The sequence below is a fragment of the Hippichthys cyanospilos genome, chromosome 9 (genome assembly GCF_059441005.1).
Source record: "Hippichthys cyanospilos isolate Australia breed blue-spotted pipefish chromosome 9, RoL_Hcya_1.0, whole genome shotgun sequence".
NCBI lineage: Eukaryota > Metazoa > Chordata > Actinopteri > Syngnathiformes > Syngnathidae > Hippichthys > Hippichthys cyanospilos.
Genome location: NC_142377.1, coordinates 2,138,612 through 2,166,235, shown reverse-complemented (window position 1 = coordinate 2,166,235; position 27,624 = coordinate 2,138,612). Strand labels below are relative to the sequence as shown.

Sequence of the window (27,624 nt, the reverse complement as noted above, 5' to 3'; positions counted from 1 at the left end):
ACCAGTTTCATATGCTCATTCACCGAACCCTTCGTTAGTAAAAAAAAAAAATGTTTTTTTTTTTTTAACTGGTGCACGAAATGAAGTGATATGCTGGCAGCGTGTCCACTCCTTTACAGCCGTTTTACAACGTGTCATCACCGTGGGTAAAAGTACCAGTTCCCCGCCGCCACGTCGTGAGTCCGTGCGGCGATCGACCCTTTAGATCGCCGGCCGCAGGAGCTTATTTGCCTGGATTGGCGCTCTGGAGATAGTGTGCTAATTCCGGTGTGTGGTCCCGACTGAAAAGGAGGTCTTACTCTGCTGCTTATCCAGCGCTCTCAAAGCGGACCGGTAGGGAGTCACACTCAGACACATATACAGCCCTCTCTAAGCGGTCTGATAGGGAGGTCTCACTCTGCTGCATAAACCAGCGACCTCAAAGGGGACCGGTAGCAAATCTCAGAGCAGGACGTTTTCAATGACTGTGCCAACTAACTGCAGACTAGACTGAGGGGTCGACCTCTTCGGCGGAGGCTCCACCGAACCCCTGAGACCGACTCACCGAACCCCTAGGGTTCGATCGAACCCAGGTTAAGAACAACTGCCATAGGGGGTTGGCTGTATTTGTGTTGTTTTGTCTCTATCTGCAGGCGTTTTTAGGTAATTACATTTATTTTCAGTTGCCGTCACTGCAATTCTGGTCTGCTATTTGTTGACATCTCCTCACGGAGATGGTGGTCTGCTATTGGTCGGCCTCACCCGTTTCAAAATGGCGGAACAATAAAGCTTTGTTGGATTGTGAGTGGTTACAAAACTATCTATAGTGCATTTTATTGCTTAATTCAAAGTTGAAAGGGTTAGCCATGGGTCCCAAGATGTTAAAGAGAGACGTAAAATGATGATTTATATGGAAACGATGCTGGAGATTATTAGGCAATATGGTCATAACAAGCGGCACTCAAAGGTAAATAAATTCTTTCTATATTTTTTTATTTATGATGTTTTATGATGTTTTATGATTGTATACATGTATAATATATATATATATATATATATATATATATATATATATATATATATATATATATATATATATATATATATATATATACGTAGCACTTCCTCTACTATTTTAGTACTAATTTTTTATACGTATGTACAATTTTGATATTTTACCTGGGGTTCTAAACGCATTAGCTATTTAACATAGGTCTGGAATGCCCATCATACGGCAAATTCGCCTTACGACTCCAACCGCGGAACGGACTATTATACAGTAATTATGATTGAATACTAAACTTAAATGTTTTAATCAAATTGCAACCAAATACCTTAAAATATATATATTTTTCTTCAATTGCTATTTGTGATTGTAAACGCAACAACGCCAGACCAATCACAAAGATTCGTTTATGCAGTCAGCATCCCGTTGTCAGCTTTATTTTGGAGGTACAGTCAGAAGTCGCTGTGTGTTGGGACTTGTGTGAGGTGTCCCAAAGAAAGTTTTCCGTGCAAGTAGGAAAGGCAGAACCGGTATTCTGTATTCTTTTGGATGCAGAACAACTGATGCCCGTTTATTATTTAACGCCCTCCAATAATCTCTCCAGTCTCTTGTCATCCCCCTGATGTAATCACTTTCGAACACTTCCCTACAATCCAGCCGTTACAATAGCATGAAGGCTGTGCTCATTCAGACGACTCCCTTATTCAGGATTCTTCCAAAAGCAATGACTGTAAATCTTTGTTTTCATGTATTTTGAACATAGTTGTTGCCACATGCCGTTGACACTTATATGCATCATACGCGTGCCAATGATCTAATTAGCATATGAAAAGATCGTGACCATGGTTTATTATTGCAACAGCTAACGTTAGCATCGATGCACATTCCTTCACAAAGGTTATTTGTGGCGCATTGTTTGTTTAGTAATGGCTAATGCTTATTTAGTTTTTACTTTTAGTATGACTGTATGTTCATAAAGCACACTCCACTAAATTGAGATAATAGCAAGACGCTCAGCTTCATGGCTTGTGAGACATTGCATTGAGATTGCTGTTGTAACATTTGATATGATCAATGTATTAGGTGCACTGGATTATAAAGCGTACTGTCAGCTTTTGAGAAAATTTAAGGCTTTTAGGTGCGCTTTATAGTGCCGAAAGTATGGTGAATTAAATATTGTATTGTGTAAAGGTTATGTTTTCCCTCAGTTTTTGCCCATGTGTTTGTTCATACTGTTATTCATCATTTAAGTCAAGGACATAAGTTAGTTACAGAAACTTACTGCTGGGCATCTCCGTTGATCAGGGAGTTGTAAGTATACATGAAGCCTCCATGCGGACATACCAGGAGACTGTTGCCCACATTTGACACTGGGGAGGATTTGGTCGGTCTCCTGTCAGTAAGAAATGGTAAATGGACTTACATTTATAAAGCGGTTTTCTACCCAAGGTTACGGAGCATCAGGGGAGGAGGAGGAATGGAAGGAAGGCAGGCAGGTGATGGAAAGGGAGAGAAAATGGAATGAAAGCCAACAAGAAAGGAAGGAAAGATATACAAGATAATCTCATGAGGAAAACTACACTAAAAATACATAAAAGCATAGCACAAAGTGCTATATCTTTAGCTACCACACTCTAATTCTGTTCTACTGTATGTTCAGAAATTTGTTTCAGCGCACAGCATGTCAGTCATCGCACAGAAGGTGGCAGCCGTCTACGACACAGGTCAGGTCAAATCCTTCGGGCATGAATAAGTAAATATTTGAGTCTGCATATGTACCACAACCACAGTCATTGACTAACTAACAAAGCTCTAGTTGCTTTCTATATAGGAAGGACTGTGTCTTGTCCTGCTTTCTTGACAGGGTTCCCACTACTTCCTTGAAATTATTTTTACGGACTTTGCCAAAACATGCACAAATGTTACAGCAGTGATTTTCAACCCTGTGCCATCGCACAAATGTGAACTGTAAGAGATAATCAGGTGTGTCAAGAAAATTAACATATATTCACAGCTTTTGAATAACTGTTTTTGTTCATTTATTAGAGCCAACTATTTAACAGGCAGAACAATCAAATGCTCTACCATAAAATGATTGAAGGTACATTACAGTAAAACTCCTCCACAACAAAACCTGCATGTGCAAAAAAAAACCCCAGTGTGGAAAAAAAAAAAACATGCATTGATGCCTTTCCCTCTTTCTTACTTCATTGTACAAGGAGAAATGCCCCTGATGCATAATACGAAATGTCTTTTTTCTGCATTTGTGTTGAACTGAAATTCACTACGGCGAAAACATTTGTAAAAATATTCCAGAAGATACATGTTGTGGAAAATCTGTTCTGCATGTACTCCGTGCGGAGGGGCGTGATTGCCGAAATAACGCCATTTTGACACGTACAGCTGCGCAGAGATAGGAACCAAGCCAATACATGAAGGCAAGGGTTACTCACATGAGTACCAGAACGTAGTGTTTGGTATGCACACCTCCTTTCATTAAAAAATCTCAGTCCTTCTTAGTGTCTCTCTCACATCAAGTGCACTGTCTGTGTGCACACAGTGACGCCACGTTATTCAAGTCTGCATCTTTGAAAGGTTTCAACTTTCAGTTATGGTTTGCATGGTTCGTTCAGGACCCAGTTTAATTAGTCCAAGGAAGGCAGAGGGCAAATTCTCTGACACTGTAGAGCGGTGCTTCTCAATTATGTTTTACCAAATTTCAGCTTTGATTTTTAGATGTTTACATCTGGATCTGATACACAACTTAGAAGAAAAAATAATTTGTGTAGGAACACTACATTTTTGGGTGATCAAAAATATTGGACCTCATGTGACTTACAGGTATGTTTTGTTGCTCAGCTGTTTCCTAATTAGTTCAAATACTGTATATACCCAACTCTGAAACTGAGCACAGCAGTTGATGACTAACTGCAGTGCTCAGTTTCAGAGTTGGGTTTTGCCTTTGGAGACTACTTCTAGTAAGAAGTGTGTCAAACATGAACCAGAGCGCTGTCTATGGGGAAGAAAGAAGCAATTGTGAAGCTGAGAGAAGCTGTGAAGTTAATCAGAGCCATTGGACAAACATTTACCATATCCAGTACAACCATTTAGAATGCCTTTAAGAAGAAGGAAACCACTGGTGTAGGAAATAACAGACGTTGAACAGGTAGATAACTGTTAGAGACATCACCAACAACCTCCAGAGGGAAGGGGTTAAGCTATTAGTTTATTACTTCAGATCTTACATCCTGGGAAGGACGCATATTGTCTCTTATGGCAATGCGATCTCTGAATCTTTCTCCGTCTCATGTGGTGGTCCCTTACTGTTCAACATCTACATGATTCCTCTTGGCGATATTATACGTAAACATGCTATTAGTTTTCATTGCTATGCTGAAGATACCCAACTGTATATGCCTTTAGAAAGAACAAATCCGTGCAAGTGCAGTAAACTGTAAGCCTGTCTTGCAGAGATTAAACAATGGATGTCTTCCAATTATTCTGCTTCTTAACCCTAGTAAAACAGAGATGTTAATTATTGGCCCTGCTCATCATCAGCACTTGATTAAGAATACCACGTTGAACCTGGAAAACTGTACTATTTCCCAAAGTGGTTCTGCAAAAAATCTCGGCGTGATTTTTACTCAACTCTCTCCTTTCGAACACATATTAATAACATGACAAGAACGGCCTTTTTTTACCTTCGCAATATAGCTGTAATTCGCCCTATTCTTTCTCCTAGCGATGCTGAAACATTAATTCAAGCATTTGTTACGTTGCCCCTGGACTATTGTAACGTTTTGTTCTTTGGACTTCCCATGTCCTACATCAAAAGCCTGCAGTCTGTACAGAATGCAGAAGCGAGATTATTGACAAAGGACGAGAAAGTTCGATCATATTACTCCAATTCTAGCTGACCTGCATTGGCTTCCAATACACGTGAGATGTGATTTTAAGGTGCTGTTAATTACCTATAAAATTTTACACGGTTTAGCTCCTTCCTATCTCGTCGACTTAGTATCACCATATGTTCCGCACCGACAACTTCGGTCACAAAATGCCGGTTTGCTATCGACCCCACGGGCTAAAAAGAAGTCCACGGGATCAAGGGCAATTTCCATTCACGCGCCAGTACTATGGAATGCCCTACCTATGGAAGTTCGCGCAGCCACCTCAGTAGAAATCTTTAAATCCAGACTAAAAACACATTTATATTCAAAAGCATTTAGTTAATTGAGCCTGTCTGCAACTTTCTTCTTTTTTCCTTTTTCCTGCCCCCCTCTGCCGGCTCGGAGAGGGGGCTAGCTAGATGGTGAGGGTTGACTTGACCGCCTCCATTTGGTCCTGCGCTGATCGACCATTGCGGGTTAGGAAATCGGCCGTCTGCGGTCCACTTGGTTGGAATGTGGGATGGTTCCTGCCCAATGGCTTTGCCTGCTGTCAAGACATCACTGCACTATATAGCACAATGTTTTCTGTAATATATATTGTTTATGTGTATCTATTTGTCTGTATCTGGTACATGCAGCATCCACTTCAACCTGTGGGCCTGGATGGGGGCTCCACCCATCTGTGGTCCCTGCTGGAGGTTTCTGATTTTCCCCTGATTGGGGTTTTTGAGTTTTTCCTTCCCCTTCTGGGAACTTTGACAGGGGATGCTGTTATGTACCTTACACTGAAAAAATGTCTCTGTATGACTTCTTTTTATGAAAGAAGTCTGCACATGACTTCTTTTCATCTGTGAAGCCCTTTGAGGCTTTGGTGATTAATGGCTACACAAATAAAATTTGATTGATTGATTAGTATTGACTGGTCAACGAAAACTTCATGAACAAAAGTATCCGAATTCTCAACAAATCCCTCACTAGCTAATCTGCCTCCTACTGTATGCAATAACAATATCTTGCATTAAAAATTTTGCACTACATGATATTCTGCACTACATTATTAGCACTATTGTCTCTGTTTTTCATTGCTATTTCTTGCTATTTATTTATTGCTCGATTATGTAATGTCATCTGCTGCCCGGGGAAGTGAACAGAAGAATTTCATTGTGTGGTACAACTATACATATGACAATAAATCTCTTGAATCTACAGTGTCTATCTACACCAATGCCACTCATCGTCAAGATTATTAGGAAGGCCAGGCAGGATTTTGCCGTACAAATGTACAGATTAGCCTCAAACATTCTGGGACAAAGTTTTATGGACTAGTTTATGGTCAAAGAATAATCTTTACCAAAGGGACGAAGAGGCTAAAGTCTGGAGAAAAAAAAAGGATCTGCCCATGATCCCAAACATACAAATTAATCTGTACAACATGGTGGGAGCAATGTCATGACTTGGGCTCATTAATCGCTGTTGGTGATGTAATACCTGATGGAAGTAGTAAAGAATCATTTGGTCTGCTAATTTAAAGAAAAATGCAACCAAAATGATTGAATGATGAGTTCCATTATGCAGCAATATAATGACACAGAACAAACTTCAAAAACAACAAAGGAGTTCATCAGGGACAAGAAGTGGAAGGATTTAGACTGGCCAAGTCAGTCTTCAGATTTGAACCCTTTTCAACTAAAGAGGAGACTAGAGATTAGCAAACCTCCAAAACAAACAACAGTTGAAGGAGGCTGCAGTAAAAGCCTGGAAAAGCTTTTCAAACGAAGAATGCAAAGGTTTGGAGATGTCAGTAGTTCATAGACTTGATGCAGTTATTGAGAGCAAGGGATTTGCAACAAAAGCTCAAGTCTTATTTGCTTTAATTTATCTGTTCCAATACTTTTAATCACCTAAACGTAGTGCTTCTTTACAAAAATGTTTTCTTCTGAGTTGTGTATCAGATCCAGCTGTACATACCTGAAAATAAAAGTTGAACTGTTGATCTGTTGTCTCATATTTGTCTTTTGATGTGAAACTCAAATGTTTCCAGGCTACAGGGAAAAAAAGGTCATTTTGCTGCTAAAATGCTAAAATTGTTAAATGCTAGTTAAAATCAAAGCAAAACTTGTTTTGAATTTTCTGTGTCCTTTTAATTTTTGGGGGGGCAGGTGTAAAAAAATCAGAAATCAGATAAATAAAAATAAAAAACTGCATTTTTAGGCAAAAGCAGCTTGAGGTACATGCAATCTTTGTGGTAAGTCTAGAAAAGGCAAATATGCAAGTAAACATTGGTGTCACTTGCTTAGCGCTGAACAACACATCGAGTGGGATCTAAATCGCGATCTCAGATGAAGCAATTTCTTGATGGTCAATGCTGTTTAAGAGCTCTGATCAACTCACCATTGCTACTGTGTACTGTACAGATCACACCAGCAACACTGAACTAGTTAACAAATTTGTCATGTTTACGTCACCCAACCTCGCAGCTGCTTGTGAACGATATGTGCTAACTTGCTCTAGTGGTATGACAAAACGACTGTAGACACACACACACACACACACACACACAAAAACACACACAAAAAAAACAAGAGTTCTTTGTTTTGTTACGAGAAAAACATACCTGATATATTTTCTCCACTCATCCACAAAAAACAGAGGGACAACGTAAAGTGTGTCTGTGTCCTGCGAAAATAACGCATGGGGGGGATTTATTAATCAGGTCCAGCACACAATTGTGTGATGTTGTTACTACCTGAGGCCACTTGCTAAGAGTTGGCCGGTTCTTCTCATGGAAAAGGTTGAGTAGCTGGTTCTTCTGGTCCAGAGCCATCATTTTACTCACAGCCTCATTGTATTTTTCTTCCTGTTCTAGTGTCTGGACACAGAATATACATTTGTGATTATGCTTCATTCATTCCTGACAGACATACAGCTGTTTTATTCAATGAAAAATGTAAATCTTTTAAGTAATTTTGATAGGCAATCATTTTGCTCTGATGATGTAAACTTTCAAAATGAGGGACACCTCAGGAAATGTGGAAAAAAATCCCAGTTACTTCCTCCACCAAAACAGAGTATAAATAATGATATGTTCAAAAAAAAAGACCCAACTAGTAAAATGAACTTTGTTTTTGGATTAAATTAAAAAGTAAGGGATCAGAAACAAAGCAACAGTGTACACTTACCAAACACTGCGGACAGGGACTTTGGTCTTGAGCAAATTGAAGGGCGTTAGGGAAGTACGCTCTAAGCTTGGTCCAAACTTCCAAAGATACCAACTTACGTTCAGTGTCCAGGATACTCAGTCCTCCTATTGCAGCAAAACCATTGCCTTTAATTAACCCATGCCATAAAAACAAAGTGGGGATTTGTGCACGTGTTGTTTGTACAAGCTACAGTGAACATACCATGACTGCAGACAATGTCCTCATTGAACGTCTTCATCTCCTCCTCATTGCCCTCTGAGAACTCAGGGCTACAATCTATATGAAATAGAAAACTCTCAATTTAGGTTGACATTCATAAACTTAATTTAATACATTGACAATGCAGAATGATTCCTAATGCCACTATCTAAGATCAAGTTTCACACATTTGCAATGGTATTCCCTTGCCATATTGCTGTTCATTTTTTTGTCTATATCTAACTGTCACTTTATTGAATAGTAACAAATTAAGCACTTCACAACAGCTGCATGGCCACAGCTGACACAAAGTCCCTCAACATCCAAACTGATAGCCAGTTAGCCAGTTATAGGTCAGCCAACCTTAAACACAGGCCCCACCTTTGAAGCTACACAGCCTCAGTCACAAAAGGCACATTTCAAATAGCCGAGTTCAATACCATGACAGATGGCCTTGCTTGGGCCCAAGTAGTCGCTTTTTTTCAATTAATTTTCAATGCTGAGCACAAAAATAAATATGTGCGTGATTTATTCTTTGAACCATAACTAATATAAATAAAACACTAGTAAAAATACTACAGTAAATATACCGTAACTTTACTGACAGATAATGCTACAGAACACGGTTTCTAAGAGTACTCATCACCTCACTGTCTGAAGTGATTGGAGTTAACGAAGTAGAGCATGACATGCAACTGTACGTTTTCGCTGACCACTTATTTACACCATCTTCCCCTCCAGTTACATAAGTGACAAGCAAGATAGAAATGTTTGATTCTTTTAAGATACAACAAACATTTGTGCAATATACACACTTGCATGCACGTACATGTGTGCATGCTCATGAACACATAGGATTTTTCTATCATAATGGGGGACATCCTATTGACATAGTGCATTTCCTAGTCCTCACCAGAACCTTAACAATTGGCCTGACAAGGGCAAAACAATTGAACTAATCCTTATTTTATTGCAATTACACGTTAAAAACACTTTTTCCTAGGGTCACCCCCGTCCCCCCGGAATCACTTCACACCCACCCAGGGGATCCTGTCGACTATTTGAGGTTTTTCATGAAAATGGTCATTAATATCACTAAAATGTTTGCGGTCCTGCTTTATTTCAAAATGTGTGTGCATATAAAGTGGTGAGTTATGTGAATTGTGGAAATGTCACAGCAAAGTAACTAAGCATGAACAAAAAATATAAAGTACATTAAACTCAATTTTCTGGCAACCAGTCCAGGGTGTGTCCCCCGCTAGAGTTAGGGACCAGCAAGCCAGCGACCCGAGTATAACTCTAGTCAATCACATTTTTTTATGTCATTCCCTGAGCTTACTACATTATTTGGGAGCCATATTTATATGTTTTATTATATTAAGTTGCAACAGTAAATACATTTAATATACAGTACACTGAAAATGTTATCTGTACAGTATTGGGGGGGGGGGGGGGGCAGAGCTGGCAGTTATCGGTGCATCACAGCATCTTTGCACTGGACATTTACTGATTAATATGAGACAAAGTGTTGATTTTGGCACTTAGCATCTAGTGCAATCTATAGTCCTTTCTCAAGGTTTCTTACTTTTTCCCCAGACGGGGTTTTTCAGGGGAACACCATTGTACATCTGGAATGTTCTGTGTGATCCTATCTGCCATTTCTTTTTCACTTGTTAAACAATTTGAGCCTGTGGTGATTCGGGGCTGTACGAATAAATTTGATTTCATTTGATTTGACGTTTCATACACAGGGCAACTGAATGTGTTTCACACAAGCCAAAGCACATTTAAAAGCATTAACAAATAGTCCAACAGAAATCAGTAGCTAGGATATAAGAGGAGAAATGGTGGTTGTAGCTTAGTTAAATATAAGAAATGCTACTCACTGTTCTTACCTTGACTGTTGTTGGCATGTGGTCCCTTTCCATTGCTCTGACCATTGCTTGGTTCACTTTCATGCCAATCCTTCTCCAATTGTTCTAAAGCCAGCTGCCTCCAACTGCGCAATGAGGCTTTGCCCACCCAGTAACCTTCTCCGCTGAAGAACACAGAAAGACATATGTGTGTGTGTGTGTGTGTGTGTATATATATATATATATATATATATATATATATATATATATATATATATATATATATATATATAAAATCGTAATTATCACAGCAATTAAACACTGGAATTAAACAGAATTCATAACATGGGTGGACCACAAAAAGAATTCTTGAAAGGACAAATACAAAGAAATAACTATGACCTGACGAATATGATCAGGGGTGCACATAATTTTTTTCTGTGGATTACTCAGGTGAGTATCACGACATAGTATTTGGTACGCACCCTTTTTCAATGAAAACAGTCTCTCAATGTCCTTCTCTGTGTCGCTAATTAGCAGTACAACGATACCGCCTGTATGCACACAGGCAGCATGCTTCCTCAAAGTTTCATAACTGTGTAACATTATTCATTTATTTGCATTTGAATGGATATTCTGAATGGATGTTGCTGTTGGCACATTTGATTGACATGTGCACAGTAGAGAGCGGTGCATTAGAGCAAGAGTCATGGTGTGAAGGAAAACAAATGAAAATGACAGAATTGTATATTCACGACTTTAAAGTGAATGGGACCTGTGACAGTTGCCTTCGGAGACCTGAGAACCCCTTTTTAAGGCTTACAACTCTTTCAATTATGGTTTGTGCGTCTAGTCCAAGAGTTTGTAGTAGTTTTGTCTTGTCTATGTAGTTTGTCTTGTCACCTAGCAAGAGGGCGATAGCTATTGCTTCTCGATTAGCTTGTTTGTGACCCATAAGCTGCGCAAGCTTGTTTGTGACCCATAAGCTGCGCAAGATTCACGTGCTCTTTTGATACTTGTCAAATAAAACCTGACTGAAAATTTTGAGTCAAACGGACTGCTAGGTGAGATAATTAGCAGTAAATTTTGCACCACATTTTAAGTGTGCATCAAGCCATGGTGCGTCATGGAGCCACTTTTCCGAAGGAAAAAAAAAAATTGTTCCGCTCAGACTCAGTTGTTGTCATGTTAGGGTTGGTAGGGTAGGCAAAGGTGCTTAGTGAAGCATGCATTGTTGTACATCAGTGATTTCTGTCAAACATGCGTACCTGTGTAGCAGTTATGTGCATGTCTGAATATGATCATTCCTCATGAAATAGTGAACAGTGAGGCTCTGAATATTTTTGTGGAGCAGGTTTGTGAACAAACATGCTAACAAGCAGAGTTTGCATTTGAAATTCCAATTATTATAAACGGTAACAGGATCTCAAAGCTCCTGAACTTGGCTTGTTATATTTGGTCAGCTACAGGCTTTCACTTTAGTTCGACGTCCGAGCGCCGTTAATAAATTCTGAGCGGTGTTAATAAATTCTGGTACACATGTAAAAAAATTCCTGTGGGAAGAGGTGGTGGGGGGGGTCATACTTTTGTGGATTTTACTTATTGTGGGGGGGTTTGCGGTACCCATTAACAGTGCTCTTGTTTTGCCTGTGTCGCTGCGTCCCAGATGCATAATTTTTGACAGGGATGCATAATTTCAAAATTATGTGTGTCCCTCAAACGCTTCATTTTTTGGTATCAAAATATCAATCATTATCCATTTACTCTTTTATTCAACAAAACTTGAGGACTTAAGATCATTTGTGACAACTTCGTCCGCCAAGTTTGTTTTGATTGCGGAAAAACAACGTCAAATGAGAAAAATAACATCTTTGTTTACATAAATGCTGGTCGCTGTGAGGTAATGATCAAGTAGATGACAGATCGTTGTCACCAATTAAAAACAAATTAACTTCAGAGCACACATGCCACATACATTTTAGTATATTAATTCATTGCAACTGTATTAAATCCACAAAAACAATGTGCACATGGTTAATTAATGTGGTCATTTATTCATGTGTAGCTGATATTAATTCCGTGAGCGTGCACAGAAGCGGCAGGTGACGAGGATCACTGCAAGAAGGCTTAAGTTCAGCCGAAAAAAAAAAAGTGTTAAAAATATTATTTTAAATTGAGTTAAAGTGTAACTCTCAGATCGATACTGGGAAGTTATTTGCCTGCAGCAGGGATAAATTAGAGAGATAAATGAAGTCAGCCATATTAATTTGCTGTATGAGCTGTGTTGGCTCTGTGTCAATGATCATTTTGCATAAGATTATGTTAGTTGACAGATATAGCCTCTGGATTAGTGGCGTCAAACCGAATCACAGAAATGCCCATATGCTATTGGCCGAACGCCCTCATCTAGCTTGATGGCACGAGCTGGTCCGTGTGTTGTGAAGACTTTGCAAACTTTATCTGTTAGACATGCCTTCTAAAATTGCAAGTGGCGGTAAAGGAAGAAGTAAGAGGATGATGACAATAGGAACAAAGCAGGAGATAATAAAAAAATACGAAGGAGGCGCACGCATAGTTAACCTTGCTAGTGAGTATGGCCGTAACCGCTCGACAATCGCTACAATTCTCAAGAACAAGGAATCTATTAAAGCAAGCAAGTCTTCTAAGGGCAAGACTTTCTTTGCCAGGAAACGGACCTCGGTCAACAACAAAATGGAGAGGCTTCTTCTATTATGGATTAAAGAGAAGGAAATTGCCGGTGATATGTTCTCGTTTGAAAAAAGTTCTCGTTTAAGAAAATGAAAAAAAAAAACAATTCTGCGGGTTCATCTCTACTCCCCTCCGCCTCGACCCACCACCAGCTCAAGTCACGTCACCCCAAAGGTAAATGTCATTTTTTCTTTGTATATTTATGTTATTTAATTTAACTGTACAGTAGATTATGTTACAAATTTTTAATATGTGTATAAAGTCGTGATGTTTTTACCTAAGGTTTTTGCACGCGTTGCACGCATTCACTAATTAAAATAGGTTTGAATTTCCCGTCATATGGCGAATTCGAGTTACGAGCCTAGCCGCTGAACGGATTAAGTTTGTAACACGGGGGCCCACTGTATGTATGTATGTATACACACACATGTATATGATACATATGTACATGTATACGAGCAAATTTTGGTGACTTTTCGTGCATGTTTAGGCCCTCTTAATATATCTCGACTTGAGGATACTGCTGGAAATGTGAATTTCCCTACGGGGATGAATAAAGTATCTATCTATCTATCTATCTATCTATCTATCTTTCACGCCTCGTCTGCGAACGGGTGGCAAGGAGACTGCCAACTCAACAGGAGGGGCAACGGATATAGCCTTGTCAGACTCCAAAGAACCGGTCACATCATCCAGGGCCACACTCATCTGAAGCAAAGAGGGCGTGTCAACATGAGCCCCGGCAACGCAAACAGTGCCCACCCCTTCCCTTGAGTCAGCCAGCACAACGCAACAGCCACAACTGTAGCAAAGCACAGAGCCCTCCATAAGACTGAGAAAAGTGTAACAAAAGCTGTCAAGGCAAGAGCCGGAGTGGGACGCAACTTCTGCGAACCAGAGACAGGCAAGAGACACGGGGCCGAGAGCAGAGGCGAGGCGCCGTCAATCGGCAAGAGGAACCACGCCACAAAAACCGCAATGGGCGAGTAACGCACCCGGTCCAGCGGAAGATGGACAACAGCAACCAGCCGAGATCATGTGCGAAGCGCAAGCGACATGGCACAGGAGGGAAGGGGGCGAGGATGGATGACAGACACAGTCGTGACACCAAAAGCTGGCGGGTGAGCAGGCAACACGAATCGCGTAAACTTCACAGCCAATCAAAAACAAAACACAACTTTATGGCGAGCACACACAAATATACAGGCATACAATCAAGTAACATAAATAAAAAACATATATAGGATTTATTTACCTTTAAGTGAAGTGACAAGCTTGTTATGACCATATTCACTAGTGAGGGTAGCCTAGCCTAGGCTAGCTTAGCCTTCTTCGTATTTCTTTATTATATCCAGCTTTGTTTCCCTAGCATCACTAGCAATATTGGGGCCCATGGCTAACTAATTAATGTTTGAATTAAGCACTAAAATGCACAATAAATACCATATTGGAAGCACTTTCAAACGAGATCAAGTCTTTAGGGTAGCCATCTTTGTGACCCCATTTGCTGACCAATAGCAGCATCTTCATGGTCCCCGTGACGCTGACCAATAGTAGACCAGTATCTTAGGAAGTCGTGACACCGACCATTAGCAGACCAACATTGTAGTGACATAAGCAGTGGCGCTTGTAATGACGTATGACCGCTTTGCCCCAAATAGACACACATGCACACTGACCGCCATGTTTGAGGAGTCATAAGGCCAAAAAAATGGAGTAAAAAGGGGACAAAAAAAATCCAAAGATCCACGTCGTAAGGTGAAAAAAACGTAAGGCAGAGACGTCGTAAACCAGGCGTCCACTGTATATAGCTATATATCATAAATATTGATATCTGTGCATTGAATATTCCAATAGCGCATGCATAATATGAATACCTGATTGTACGTTTGACCAGATTGGAGACTTCCTTGTAGTCCTCATTAAGTTGATTCTTCAGACGTAGCGCCCTGCATCGCTGTTCCACACATTCTCGACATAGAGAGGAACCTGCAGTTTCGGAAAAGTTGTGTGCTAAACATACATATTTCTCATGTAAATGTATTACAAGGTCCCTGATTGACATTATTTCCATGTTGCAACCTGGAATACTGAGTTTTTTCACCCCATCTTGATGTCATTTTTTCTGGATTTGCGACAAAACAACTGTCATGACCCTAGGGGGTTGGCTGTATTCGTGTTGTTTTGCCTCCATCTACTGGCGTTTTTAGGTAATTGCACTTATTTACAATTGCCATCAAACTGCTTTCGTGCAACGCATCACTACGATGGGTCTGCTATTGGTTGGCGTCTCCTCACGGAAATGCTGGTCTTATATTGGTCTCACTTGTTTCAAAATGACGGAACGGCAAAGCTTTGTTTAATTGTGAGTGGTACAAAAACATATTTATAGTGCATTTTACTGCTTAATTCAAAGTTGAAAGGGTTAGCAATGGGTCCCAAGATTGCTAGTGACGTTAAAGAGATAAGTAAGAAGATGATTTATATGGAAACGAGATAACCCTTATTAGGGAATATGGGCATAACAAGCGTCACTCAAAGGTAAATAAATCATTTATATATTTTTTATTTATGATGTTTCCTGATTGTATACATGTATATTATATATACGTAGCACTTAATATACTATTTTGGAACCAACTTTTCATATGTATGTACAATCTTGATGTTTTTAGCTGGGGTTCTAAACACATGATTTAACATAGGTTTGGATTGCCCGTCATATGACGAATTCCCCTTACGACCCCAACCGCGGAACGGATTAATGTTGTAACACGGAGGCCCACTGTATGTGCTGCTTGAGCATATCAATACAAATCCATTTTGTCTTCTCTTACCATCCAACCTGGGCCCTCCACCGTAGTGCTCGTACAGGATCTGGACAGCTGTCTTAGAAATCCTTTTGGCATCCCCCACTTTGTCTGGATGCAATTTCCCATGAGAACACAGGAAGAGTGAGTTGTCAATTTTCTTTGTGGCTGTAGAGTCATCCAACCATTTCTTCAACCAATCCAGAGGTATAAACTCATAAGGCTCCCCTATTAGCAAGGAGACACACACACACACACACACACACACACAAACACACACAAAATTAAACAACGGATGAATGGATGAGCTGTGTGCTCATTTGACTCATTTATTAATTACTGTCTTTTGGCTCATACACATAAGCATAAGCTTTGTGAACCAAGGATGATTCACAACTTCGGATATTAATGGTAAAATGAACTTGAGGCGCGTTAGAAAAACAACTGCTTTGAGTGTATTCAGTTATACTGGCAAGGCGTTCATGAATGCTCACAATGTGGGAAATCTGAAACACACTATACATATATATATATATGTATATATATATATATATATATATATATATATATATATATATGTGTATATATATATATATATATATATATATATATATATATATATATATATATATGTTTACACACACTATGGCCCCTCCCACAGGTGGTGAGCCCATCCAGAGGGGGGCCCCGGTGACCCGCGTCCGGGTGAGGGAAACGCAATTCCATTTATTTTGTTCATCATATGGGGTCTATGAGCCGTGTTTAGTCTGGAACCTCACCTAGGACCTGTTTGTCATGGGTGACCCTACCAGGGGCATAAAGCCCCCGACAACTTAGCTCCTAGGATCACTGGAACACGCAAACCCCTCCACCACGTTAAGGTGACGGCTCACCTTATATTGTAGCTTTACTCAAATCAACCAAATAAAAATTACAGCTACCCAAGGTAGTCGATTAGGGATTTTTTTTTTTTACTGACCATCTCTTGCAGGTAACAGCTCGTACAGCTTCTTCACTTCTTCGTGCTTTGCTTTGCCCTTATCCACACTCTGTTGCCTCATTTCTGACATTTCACTGCACCATTCCTCAAATTTATGGTTGTCTTGGTCCACTAACCTCTGAAGGAACTCTTGAGTCAGAAAAGAAGTAAAACAAACCTCAGAAATGAAAACAGTTATTACTGCAAATTGCAATGTATAACTAAAGAAGGCTTCTGAAGTCATCATTTATTGTGTTTTCAATGATAAATAAATAAATTAATAAACAAATAAATAACAACAAGACAAGACAACCCACCAGGCACTTGAACTATGGTCTTAGAGGGGTCTAAGGTTTCCTCTTCTTGGATTTTGTACACCAACATGTAGGCATTTCTGGAGCAGTGGAAGCCTTTGCTGCACTTGGGTTTTCGAGTCTGAGATTTTATTGTTTCAGCTGAGGCCAAAAATAACACCAAGTACAGTATGACAACCAATACAATTTCTTGACAATTGTAACAAAAAAAAAGGCAACTGGTTGGATCTACTGTTACATATTTAGTGTTACTTACCAATATCTTCTTCAGTACCTAACTGCAGCTTCTTGCCTTCCATCCTTTCAATTTCTTCGTCATTGAATTTGTACCAGTCGCTGGTGCAAGCGTCTTTCACATGGGCGATATAATGTCCTGAGTAGGCACTGATGCCACGATGAATCAGCACTGCACTCAGTTCATATACACATTTCTGATCTACAAAACCAACCAGAACACATATGGTTTGCTCCAGGAGTATTTGGATAACATCCAGTGTTGCTGACTTTTGTAGGAAGAAAGGGCCAAAATATCTTCTCAGATGTAAAAGTCTCATGAATGAATATAGAAATACTGTTCTTGATTTCACTTGTTGCTGTTGAGGGTTGTCCAGTCACTTAAACGTAGAGGGCAAGTAAATATTCACACACAGCTAAACAACGCATCAACCATTCCATTGTGTCGGTAATGTCAGCAAAATTCTACTTTATCGATCCATTTTGCACGTGAACCACTGCATTCTGACAAAGTCAGGAAAATTCTACTTCAAGCACCCATTTTGCATGACAAGTACCGTATTTTCCGCACTATAAGGCGCACCGGATTATAAGGCGCACCCTCAGTTAATGGCATCTTTTAAAACGTTTTCCATATATAAGGCACACCGGATTATAAGACGCACCCTCAATTAATGACATTTTAAAACTTTTTCAATCACAACATAGTAATACTCAAAGTAATAATATCTCAAATAATAACTTTAAACTCTCAATAGCTTAATAACTCAATGTCAATATGATCAACCTTGTTCAACTGTAAACACACAAAAGAAACAAGTAAAGCTTACTTTAACAGTGATCCATATACTGTATAAGGTGCACTATCAGCGTTTTAAAAAAATAAGGCTTTTAGGTGCGCCTTATAGTGCTAAAATAAGCTATTTGTCCTTTTTAAAAGCACATAGGAAAACACAAGCACATGGTTTCATAAGAACACAAATGTTTGTCACAGAACTTAAAAAAAGCAATACCTTTTGTAACTTCAAAAAAAGGCGCCATATCCAGTTGCTCGGGAAAACTGATGTAGGTGTTGAGTTTCTTCTTGTGACCTGTCTGTCTAGAAATTACATTACAGAAGCTGTCACTAAAAGGTAAACTAGCAATTGCATGATGAGTTATTTTTCACAATGTTTTACATAGAGAATGTTCGCGTATTCAGTTCTAATATGAATAGTATCTGTTTTTTTAATTTAAGAGCTGAGACAAACCTGTCAAACACAAAGCGCATGAGTTGCAGGTTGAGGGTGGGAGGGAGACTGTGCAGTCTAATCCTTCGTGTAGCATTCTGTTTACCTTGGCAGCTTTCACAGAAGTAGCGGTTGTCTCCATCTAGTTTCTCTTCCTAAAAAAGTAAAACAAGCATAGTTAAGTAATAAAAAAGAATGAAGTACAATAGAATGCCTTTATTGTCATTACATAGCTGGTATACAACAAAATTGGGAGCAATTCTCTGATTGGTGTGTATTAAGCCTTGTGCGGTATTTTGTCCAACCCTTTGACCTTTACATCAAAGGCATTTCACATCAAAATCCAAAGCATTGAAAGAATACAGCAATGAGCTGATATTCACTGAAATAGTGTCAAAGTTCAACTTGACATAACCACTTACTACCAGGAGTGTGCGTGCCATCCCTTGGCTGAAGCTAGGACTTGACAGATTATCGGCCGATACGATTATCCGGGCCGATATTGGTGTATATCCGCATCAGCCTTTTTTCCAGCCGATAAACTCCGTTATTATGTCTTTGTTATGCAGCCTTCACTGCATGTGTCTGTGTGGAGACTGGCCTGTGTGTCTGTGTGGAGCCGCCCATAGCAGATTGGTTAGTTGTGCAAGGCCACCACGCCGTGCCCCTGACTCCCTGGATGGTCAAACTGTGCTTGCGCGCGGACTTCCAATTCAAGCAACAACAAAAAAATAAACTAAAAAAAAAAAAAAAAAAAAAAAAAACTCTATAAACTTCCAGGAACAAACCAAGCTGCATTTGTGTAAAGTTTGAGTGGATAACACTTTCACATGATTCATTTACAATGGGTCAGTACATACAGTATTAATTTTTACTTTTAAGTGAATCGATAGTCATGACAAACAGTAATATATATTTGTACACTTGTTGCAGTGTCAATTAACAAAAGGAAGCAGCAGAGCACATCTTTTAAGTCCTGCGTAATGTTGGTGGCCCATGGTGCAACAGCGCAGCCACGGGGTGGTGCATACACAGGATGTGGAACTGCTCTCATTCATTAACATGGCGCCGTTATGCTGCGAATTGCAATAGTAATGGCTTTTTCTGGCGATTTCATCATGAAAAACGTTTTGTTTCAAGAGCAACCAAATTGACTGAACTTCAATTTATTGGCCCAGCATAATGCCGCGTTCAAAAATTTGAACTTTTGTCCCGTCGCGTCAGCCAATCAGCTTTGGGAACGTTCAATGGCTCACACAGGGGGCAGTAATGAATCATTGCGACATTGAAACTTTTTATTTTTTTTGGCAGACCAGTATTGCTGTAAAGCGAGGGACATACAGTGTAAAAAAGAATTAAGGTGCTGTCGGAGAAAATATTGTCTCCGCCACATCCCGGAAAAGTGAGAGTTCTCAGCAATGCTCTCCTTTCTGGATCCACTGTAATGTGCACAGCAAGCTCACTCCCCTCCCCTCACGTGACACTGTTGCGTGAAAAGTGAACTTCACCCTGATTTCTTTTGTAATAAATTGAAATTTCAGGTGTATTGTTATGATTTAAGAGCTTTCACTTTAATTCGATGTCCGGGCATAATCGTTTATAAAAATCTTCTTGCTCAGAAAAAGAAAGAGGTCAACACTTACTCATAACAACGTGCGGGTTCAGGACGAAGAGGCATAGCTGGGACTGTGAAATACGCGAGTGACAATGTTTCTAACTTTGTACTACTATATTAAAATGATTGTCTTTAAAACAGGTTCTTTTTTATTGGTTTTTTTTTTGCATAGTTTAGTATTGCAAGGTAAAATAAAAAAAAAATAAAGCTGGCTACTTCACGGATTTCACTTAGCGCGAGTTAGTTTTGGAACGTAACCCCCGCGATAAACGAGGGATTACTGTATATATAAGCAATTATATTTCCAGGACACATTTGATGGTGTTAACATTACTAGTGATTAAAACCTACCTTCAGAAACTCTGTAACACATTCTTTAAGGTTCTTATGGCCTTGAATGTTCAATTCCAGTTCATAGAATCTGGATGGCAGCGCAGATGATCGCCCACATTGGTTACAGCTGAAATACAACAGCGACAACAAAATTGTATTATGGTAACCAAATAAATCTTTGCAGTCTGTAAGGGGAGCAGTGCCCTATGGTGATGCTACAGCCCGAATAGGATTGGCTGGGGTCAACCCCTCCGCCAAAACAAAAAACAATGAGCAGACCATCTCAGAATTGAATAAACTTTGTTACACTACCAAATCTGAAATCAAACTACACCAGTAGTTTGGGAGATACGTGCTGACAAACATTTTGGGGGAAAAAAAATGAGCGCAGGCTTCCAACATTTACACCCATGTGGTTTCCATGCTCAGTTTGCCGAAGTCTGAAAATTTCAAAAGGCTCTAACTGCTGGAGTGGTATCCATAAAATTTGGATTTGATGTTTCAAGATGGCATTGAACAAATACTCCAGGCTCCATCCTATTCTGAGACGGTTTGGTTATCTCCATCAGGTGAATTAAAATGGCCCACAGTTGGGTTGCTTACACAGTTACATAGGAGAACTGTCCGCAGAATTGCTGCTGAATGACATTATGCAAGGATGGGTTCTTCTGCTTTGACAACGTGTCCTCCAACAGGGACAAGAAGAGCTTTGAAAACTCCTGGGCATCCTGACCACGAAAAGAATGAATTTAAGTGTGTTGTGGAGTTTCCACTAGGGCATCATACTTTTGAAGTGATATAGAAAATATTTTCTGACAATTTCAGGATCTCTTACCTGCTGTTGCCCAGTGTCTAGGCCAAGAGCTTTAACTAGTCCTGAAGGATCAATGTATTTTCTGTTGCTGTTTTGTAGTAGTGCAAACAAATACTGTAGATGCTCACAAATAGACAGAGGTTCATAATCTGAAAAAGTAAAGCATTATTTATCAGTGTGTGAATATTTGCCAAAAAATAACAACAAGCAACTTTAACAGCTTTTGTATTTCAAATAATTATTAGCAAATGATGGCTACTGGCTGTAACTGTCAGGAAATTTTGTTTTGCAGTGTGCATGTGTATTTAAACAAAACAAAAATTTGAAAGGCTTTAACGAAAAATCCAAGCAGTTCACTGGCTTTTCTGGGTGTGATCGGCGTATACTCGCAAACTCGCCTTGTTGAACGAAAACTTTGAGCAACCAGACTATGTGAATTCCTTTAAAAAGTAAGCGCATACATGAATTTGGAACTGCAAGAAGGTGAAACCTAACCCTAATGTGTCTTTAAAATTCATTGAGGACATTCGTCAACTTATTAGCAAATTCTCAATGTCAATAATCAGGGCAAAATTATGTTTATACAAATGACTGTGGGAGCAATAGGTTGAGGATCTTGAATAAAAACGTTTTTGATGTATTTTAATAAGCTTATTATTTGTATTGGTCTGATACTTTTTTTGCAGAATATGCATAAATTCAAATACAAAGATACTGCTGAAGTACACTTTTGTGCATCAAACGTGCATATTCACATTTTGCACACAAATTGGTGCAATTTACTAACCCTGCACTTTTTTTATGAAAATGGGCATGGCTGCTGAATTTCTCAGTAACTGGTCCTCTTTTAAAAAACATATCGCTGGGAAGGGGAAAACATAAGAAATCAGAATTCAATATTTGTTTCTTCATCAGCATACATCTAACTGAGTTAAGTGGTATCAAGTCGTCATAACATCACTAAGTCATCATCGCATTACAGTAAATACAGACGAGAGCAATATTAGAGGGAGCACATCAGTTCACGAAAGATTTGTTTTGATGTTATTTAAACAAGAACTTACATTATTAACAGACCATTGCCAACGAGTAATTTATGTACCATAATTTTCCAAACATAAGATGCACTTTTTTACCCCCAAAAAATGAAAGCCAAAAGTAATGGGTGCATCATATAAACGGTAACTTAAAAGTTGTTTTTTTCATTTTCGTCTCCATTTGAGAAAGATTGATCTGCTGATCCGTAAGCCACATAAGCAGAGTTATGAGGCAGAGATGTGCATTTTTGTATCAGCCCTATTACAATTATAACTGTAACGGTACGAGTAAGAGGGTGTACGTCAGTTGGCTGTTAGCAACCAGTGCCTGTCGCAGCTAAGAGCAGCTCGTGTTAGCTGAGGTTATTACGGCTTGAGATGGTTATTTTCAAGAAAAGAAGCATGCAGATTGAACCAACCAACCATATTAACAAAGTTATAGGAGGCAGTGAGGCACAACACAGATGATTCTTTTTACTATGTACAAATTTTTGGCATTGAATAAATGCTCATTTAAGCACATTCCTCAATCTAAATATGTACTCGTGCTGTGTACGTCTTTGGTCCGCCATTTTTTTTCAAGACAAAATTTTTATTGATCGGTCCGTTGCTCACTTCCGTTGTCAATCGCCCACCGTAGCTCACTCCATCAACTCCCCCCATGAACAGCTCCCCGCAAAATAATGTTAACTCTACTAACATCACCTACTTAAATGTAATTTTTAATTATACCACTGCACAGCACTAAAAGTACGCAGTTGAAGTTTGAACAATAAAAATTTAGTACATAAGCCTAAAAATCAAAAGAAACTAAGACCCCCTTGATGGTAAGATGGAATGAGTCATCATGTTTGGTGAATAGCATACATATCAAAGTCAAAGTCGAAGTGTGTGCAGTCGGGACGAGACTGCAATTGGGAGGCATTGTCATCCTCCTTCAAGCTATCCAATAGCCCCTTGCAGTTCCATTAAAACTGTCATATTTGTCTAAATTTCATCTGACACATACAGTTCAAGTAAAAAGCAAGGTCTTGCTTGCTGAGCTTCAATTTACCAAATAATGCCTTTTATTAGGGAATTAAAAAACTTCAACCTTGCATTTCCAAGCGAAGAGCCAATCAGAGTGAGCATGTCACTTTGGGATGTGCCTATTGGTTACTGGAATTACATAAATCTTTGCCCACAGAAAGGAATCACAAAATGTTTTGATTAACCATTGGCAAGCAATGTCTTTATATAAATGTCATTTCAAATGCAAAAAAAACACAAAACAAGGACACAGGGTCAACATAGAGGAAACACTGCGCGAGTTACCTGTATTGTCCCACAACTAGTTGACATTTTAGGCTACACTTTTTTTTTTTTTTTTGCATCCCTATTATTTAGGAGTGTCCCTTATTATGAATTCTCGTCAAAACATATGCCAAAATGTAAAATTTATTTTGATGCAAAACAAACACCAGCTATAGAATAAAAAAAAAACTGCTATATCTCAGAAATAATTCATCTGATCAAGTACAAAGTTTTGCTTTGGAACCTATGTTTGACTTACACACACATTATTGGTGAAACCTGAAAAAGTAGGGGTTCACCCATTGGATGAACTGAGGTGGAATGATCCTAAATTGCTTTAATGCAATAGTTCCCCTTAGTACAGGTAAATAAATTGATATAACTTTGCTGATGTAGCTGTACACAGACAGTGGTGAAAAAAAGCTGTACACATTTAAAACCAGATTAATGACCATATGCATTTGCACTTGTACCTGACTCTGCATTGTGTTCCTGAGCACGAGAATTGTAGCACTGATAGAGATTTCTTCGCAGCTCAAGGTTGTGGAACCACACTTGCAGAAAGGTGTTGACATAACAAGTAGCTCCCAGATTGGTCAAACCAACAAACGTGTTCTGTAAGGGACAGAAAAAAGGTTAGATTCTAGGTACGGACTGTGCTGTCAAGAGTCTGAAGTGATCAAGTATTGTACCTTATCTCTACGTTCTAGATTTGGGTCATCAATATTGTGGAAAACATTTTCATCAATCTCCCCAAGCCACGTCTGTTCACCAATGCCAACAAGACAGTTAGGGTTGCCTTTGCAGTTCCTCCTGAAAAGTCATATGAAGCACACAAACTTAAAACGTTAATCGAAAACAACAGCATATACATATACTATATGTGACAGGATAGAACTTTCGGAAACTACTTATGGGCTAACGTGGTTTATGCTTGTCCTTTGATAATATGTCGCAATACAGAGGGTTCAATACGATGATTATAGAATTGACACGCTACATTTAGTTCTACATCAAAGAGAGTATACTGTCAGGTGATGAAAATGCCAAGCATGCTTAAGGCTTTGTGTGTACTTGCTATGATGCGACATTTCTCAAAGTACCTGCAGGTTCCTCTCTTGCAGGCCGGAAGACTGATGCGGTAAGCGAGCTCTATGTGCTCTTGGCTGATTTCTTCAGGTTTTACAGATTCCACCCAACGCCAAGCCGCTTTCTCCAACTGTAAGCGCGGTGCCATTGTCCTAGGGATGGAGGTTAACCAAAAAGATCAAATATGTAGAAGAACAAAAAGACTGAAGGGGGAATGGTCACACTACTTGAAATAATGCTAACACACGCTAAAAGCGTGATCGCTTCGAAAGCAACCTATCAATAGCAAAGCAGCGCTACCTAATTCAGTCAGCAGAATGAGTTAATATTTCACATCGTTTCTCGCCACGCAACACCGAAAGAAAAAACTCTTACTGCAGTAAATGACATTTTTTACTGGGTAGCCAATGTAAGAGCTACCCTTGAGTGCACAAGTAATGGCTCGTGATTAACTTGACAAAACTTAGCTCAGCCCTACCCGACCTTGTTTACCACTTCGTGATAAATTCTCTATTAAAACGGAAACAAGTTTTAGATAATGGCAAGTAATATCGCACCTTTTTCAGCAATTGGTTCGTGAGACTTTACATTTTAATCAATTTTATTTCATATTTATCGCCCTTGTGTTCGTAAAGACTCAGTTAAAAATCTGGCCAACGTCAAGAAATAACCATGGGAACACTTGTACCAGAGGAAGAGGAAACAGTACAGTGTTCTTCTTCATGTCGCCTACAACGGCAGTTTGGAAGCTCAAGCAGTGCATTACTGCCTCTCAATGATATGCTACTTGAACTGCATTCTTTTTCACGGGCTAATCATTACGACACAAAGCATATACAGTTACATAGTACAGTCCTGCTTGACGTTTATATAATAAATCCATATTTTTATACTAATATTCTCCAATAAAACCTTAAGTGATTCAACGTGGGGTGCTTCAAAATCGGAACGAGACTGCTTGATTGGCACATCAGCCAGACAACGCCACTGAAAGCAGGGGGCAAGCTGTAATCATTTCCTCTCTAGATTTGTCACATTCAGTTCATTCGTTGTCCACTTCAACCTGTGACAAATACTAAAATGATTGACAAAATATTTAAAGGGATAGTGTGTAAGATTTAGACCGTCTTTTCATTACAGCCAGCAAATGATTGACAAAATATTTAAAGGGATAGTGTGTAAGATTTAGACCGTCTTTTCATTACAGCCAGCAGGAAGTGCTGTAGGTGCTGGATTTACGATTGCCCTTAGTTATAACAAACATGGCCGCCTCCGGAGAAGTGGCACCCCTCATGTAATATAATTTAATGATAACTAGCCCTATGATTATATTTAAAACATATTGTTGCTCATTAACAAAACATTAATTAGCAAGTTTTTGAAATTTACAATTATTTAATTGATTCTTTTTTTAATGAAAAACGGTCTAAATCTTACACACTGTCCCTTTAAGGCACAGCGGAAGATCGACTTGCACGTCCACCTCACAGTTCTGAGGTCTCTGGTTCGCTTGCAGCTCCAGCATTCCTGTGTGGAGTTTGCATGTTCGCACTGTGCATGCGTGGGTTTTCTCCAGGTACTCCAGTTTCTTCACATAATCCCCCAAACATGCATGGTAGGTATATTGGACATTCCAAATTGCATTGAGGTATGTTTGTGAGAGTGATTGGTTCTTCATCATGGTACCCCACCTAATTGCTGCCCATAGACAGATGCGATAGGCACCAGCAAGCCTGCAACCCGTGTGAGGGGAAGCAGTTGAGAAAATGGATGAATGGACTCTATTTTGGACTTTATTCACAGTAAATGTGAGCTTCACTGAGGGAAAATTTATCAGGTGACAAACTAAAAACTATTGTGATGTTTTTATATTTTTTTACAGATTGAAGTGGACACGAGTAGGCCTGTCACCTTTTGTCCCGTATGCTACTTCTCACTGCTAAATAAATTATTTTATAAATGTTGTAATTTTGTCATTTTGCAAATTTATAAAAGTTTATAATTATACAGTATATTTTTTATATTGTATTAGTGATGAATAAATACCCAATGAATACATCAGTTTATCTCCTTAAAAGACCTCACGTCGAACGTTACGTCACTTTGAACTACTACTCGTCATATTATCTACATTTTATCGATTCCTGTTGCGTCTCTCATCTCCATGTTTGCCCATAAATATTATTTAATCTGGAATATCCTACACTCTACCTTGAAAGGATTACAGTGATCCCAATGTTTTCGCGATTAATTGGGGGGGGGGGGGGGGGGGGGGGTTGTCATTGTGGGGACATTTTTTTTTTAGGACATTAGCAGCTGGGAGACATCGAGAAAAGAAAGAAAGCTTTGGGATCCTCTTACCTTTTGTAATAAATTGGAATTTCAAGTGTAAACGCTGCCTTTTAATCACGTTTGGCGCGCTCTTAGTTGAACATACAAGCAACTGTGGTGCCGCGGCTCACCGTGATCTCGACTACTACAGCCGAGACATGGAAAGAGAACACAAAATGACATCACTCCGTTCTCACCTAATGTGATTCTGGCCATATTTAACAGCCTCCCATCAGCACCAGGGTAAAACAGCACTGTTTCTCACCTGATTCCTAATCTACACCTTGCTAGCTGTCAAATGAGACCTATTTTGGAAAATCCGGTTAGCAAAAATTGAAAGTGATTTTGAAATCACACAAAATTACATCACTCTGTTCTCACTTAAGTTGATGCTGACCATATTTAAACAGCCTCCCATCAGCACCAGGGTAAAACGGCGTTCAGTTTCTCACCTGTTAATCTACACCTTGCTACCTGTTATATGAGACCCATTTTGGAAATTCCGATTTGCAAAAATTGAGTTTGAAATCACACAAAATGCCATTACTCCATTCTCACTCAAGGTGATGCTGGCCATCTTTGGCAGCCTCCCATCAGCACCAGAGTAAATTGGCGTTGAGTTTCTCACCTGTTTCTTAATCTACATCTTGCTAGCTATCAAATAAGACCCATTTTAGAAAATCCGATTAGCAAAAATTGAGATAAATGGAG

The 27,624-nt window shown here is 39.3% G+C and overlaps 1 protein-coding gene and 1 long non-coding RNA gene across 8 annotated transcripts in view; one reads left to right on the top strand and one right to left on the bottom strand.

Annotated features, from left to right (window-relative positions):
- Positions 1-25,280, bottom strand: part of usp48 (ubiquitin specific peptidase 48) — a 34,336-nt gene extending 9,056 nt beyond the window's left edge. For 2 of the 5 annotated variants that reach the window (XM_088423500.1, XM_088423503.1), the window contains exons 1-20: positions 25,140-25,280; positions 24,597-24,734; positions 24,186-24,306; positions 23,967-24,108; positions 21,185-21,312; positions 20,953-21,077; positions 20,368-20,476; positions 18,423-18,556; positions 18,186-18,271; positions 17,195-17,374; positions 16,942-17,079; positions 16,625-16,774; positions 15,673-15,873; positions 14,713-14,824; positions 10,160-10,311; positions 8,277-8,351; positions 8,055-8,179; positions 7,622-7,744; positions 7,490-7,551; positions 2,268-2,378 (exon numbers count right to left, since the gene is read on the bottom strand). In XM_088423500.1, coding sequence (XP_088279626.1) covers positions 2,268-2,378; positions 7,490-7,551; positions 7,622-7,744; positions 8,055-8,179; positions 8,277-8,351; positions 10,160-10,311; positions 14,713-14,824; positions 15,673-15,873; positions 16,625-16,774; positions 16,942-17,079; positions 17,195-17,374; positions 18,186-18,271; positions 18,423-18,556; positions 20,368-20,476; positions 20,953-21,077; positions 21,185-21,312; positions 23,967-24,108; positions 24,186-24,306; positions 24,597-24,730 — 2,408 coding nt within the window. In that variant the 5' untranslated portion in view covers positions 24,731-24,734; positions 25,140-25,280. Of the gene's footprint in view, positions 1-2,267; positions 2,379-7,489; positions 7,552-7,621; positions 7,745-8,054; positions 8,180-8,276; positions 8,352-10,159; positions 10,312-14,712; positions 14,825-15,672; positions 15,874-16,624; positions 16,775-16,941; positions 17,080-17,194; positions 17,375-18,185; positions 18,272-18,422; positions 18,557-20,367; positions 20,477-20,952; positions 21,078-21,184; positions 21,313-23,966; positions 24,109-24,185; positions 24,307-24,596; positions 24,999-25,139 lie in introns of those variants that run through there. The other 3 variants (XM_088423502.1, XM_088423501.1, XM_088423504.1) reach the window with 3 other exon arrangements.
- On the top strand, positions 24,500-26,550 carry LOC148417653 (uncharacterized). Of its 3 annotated transcripts, XR_015866603.1 has the most exons (4): positions 24,500-24,634; positions 26,036-26,197; positions 26,291-26,390; positions 26,465-26,550. It is a non-coding gene; the product is annotated as an uncharacterized LOC148417653 (long non-coding RNA). The 3 variants fall into 3 exon arrangements; XR_015866601.1 differs by lacking the exon at positions 26,291-26,390; XR_015866602.1 differs by having other exon boundaries at positions 26,036-26,390.
- The last annotated feature ends 1,074 nt before the right edge of the window (positions 26,551-27,624 follow it).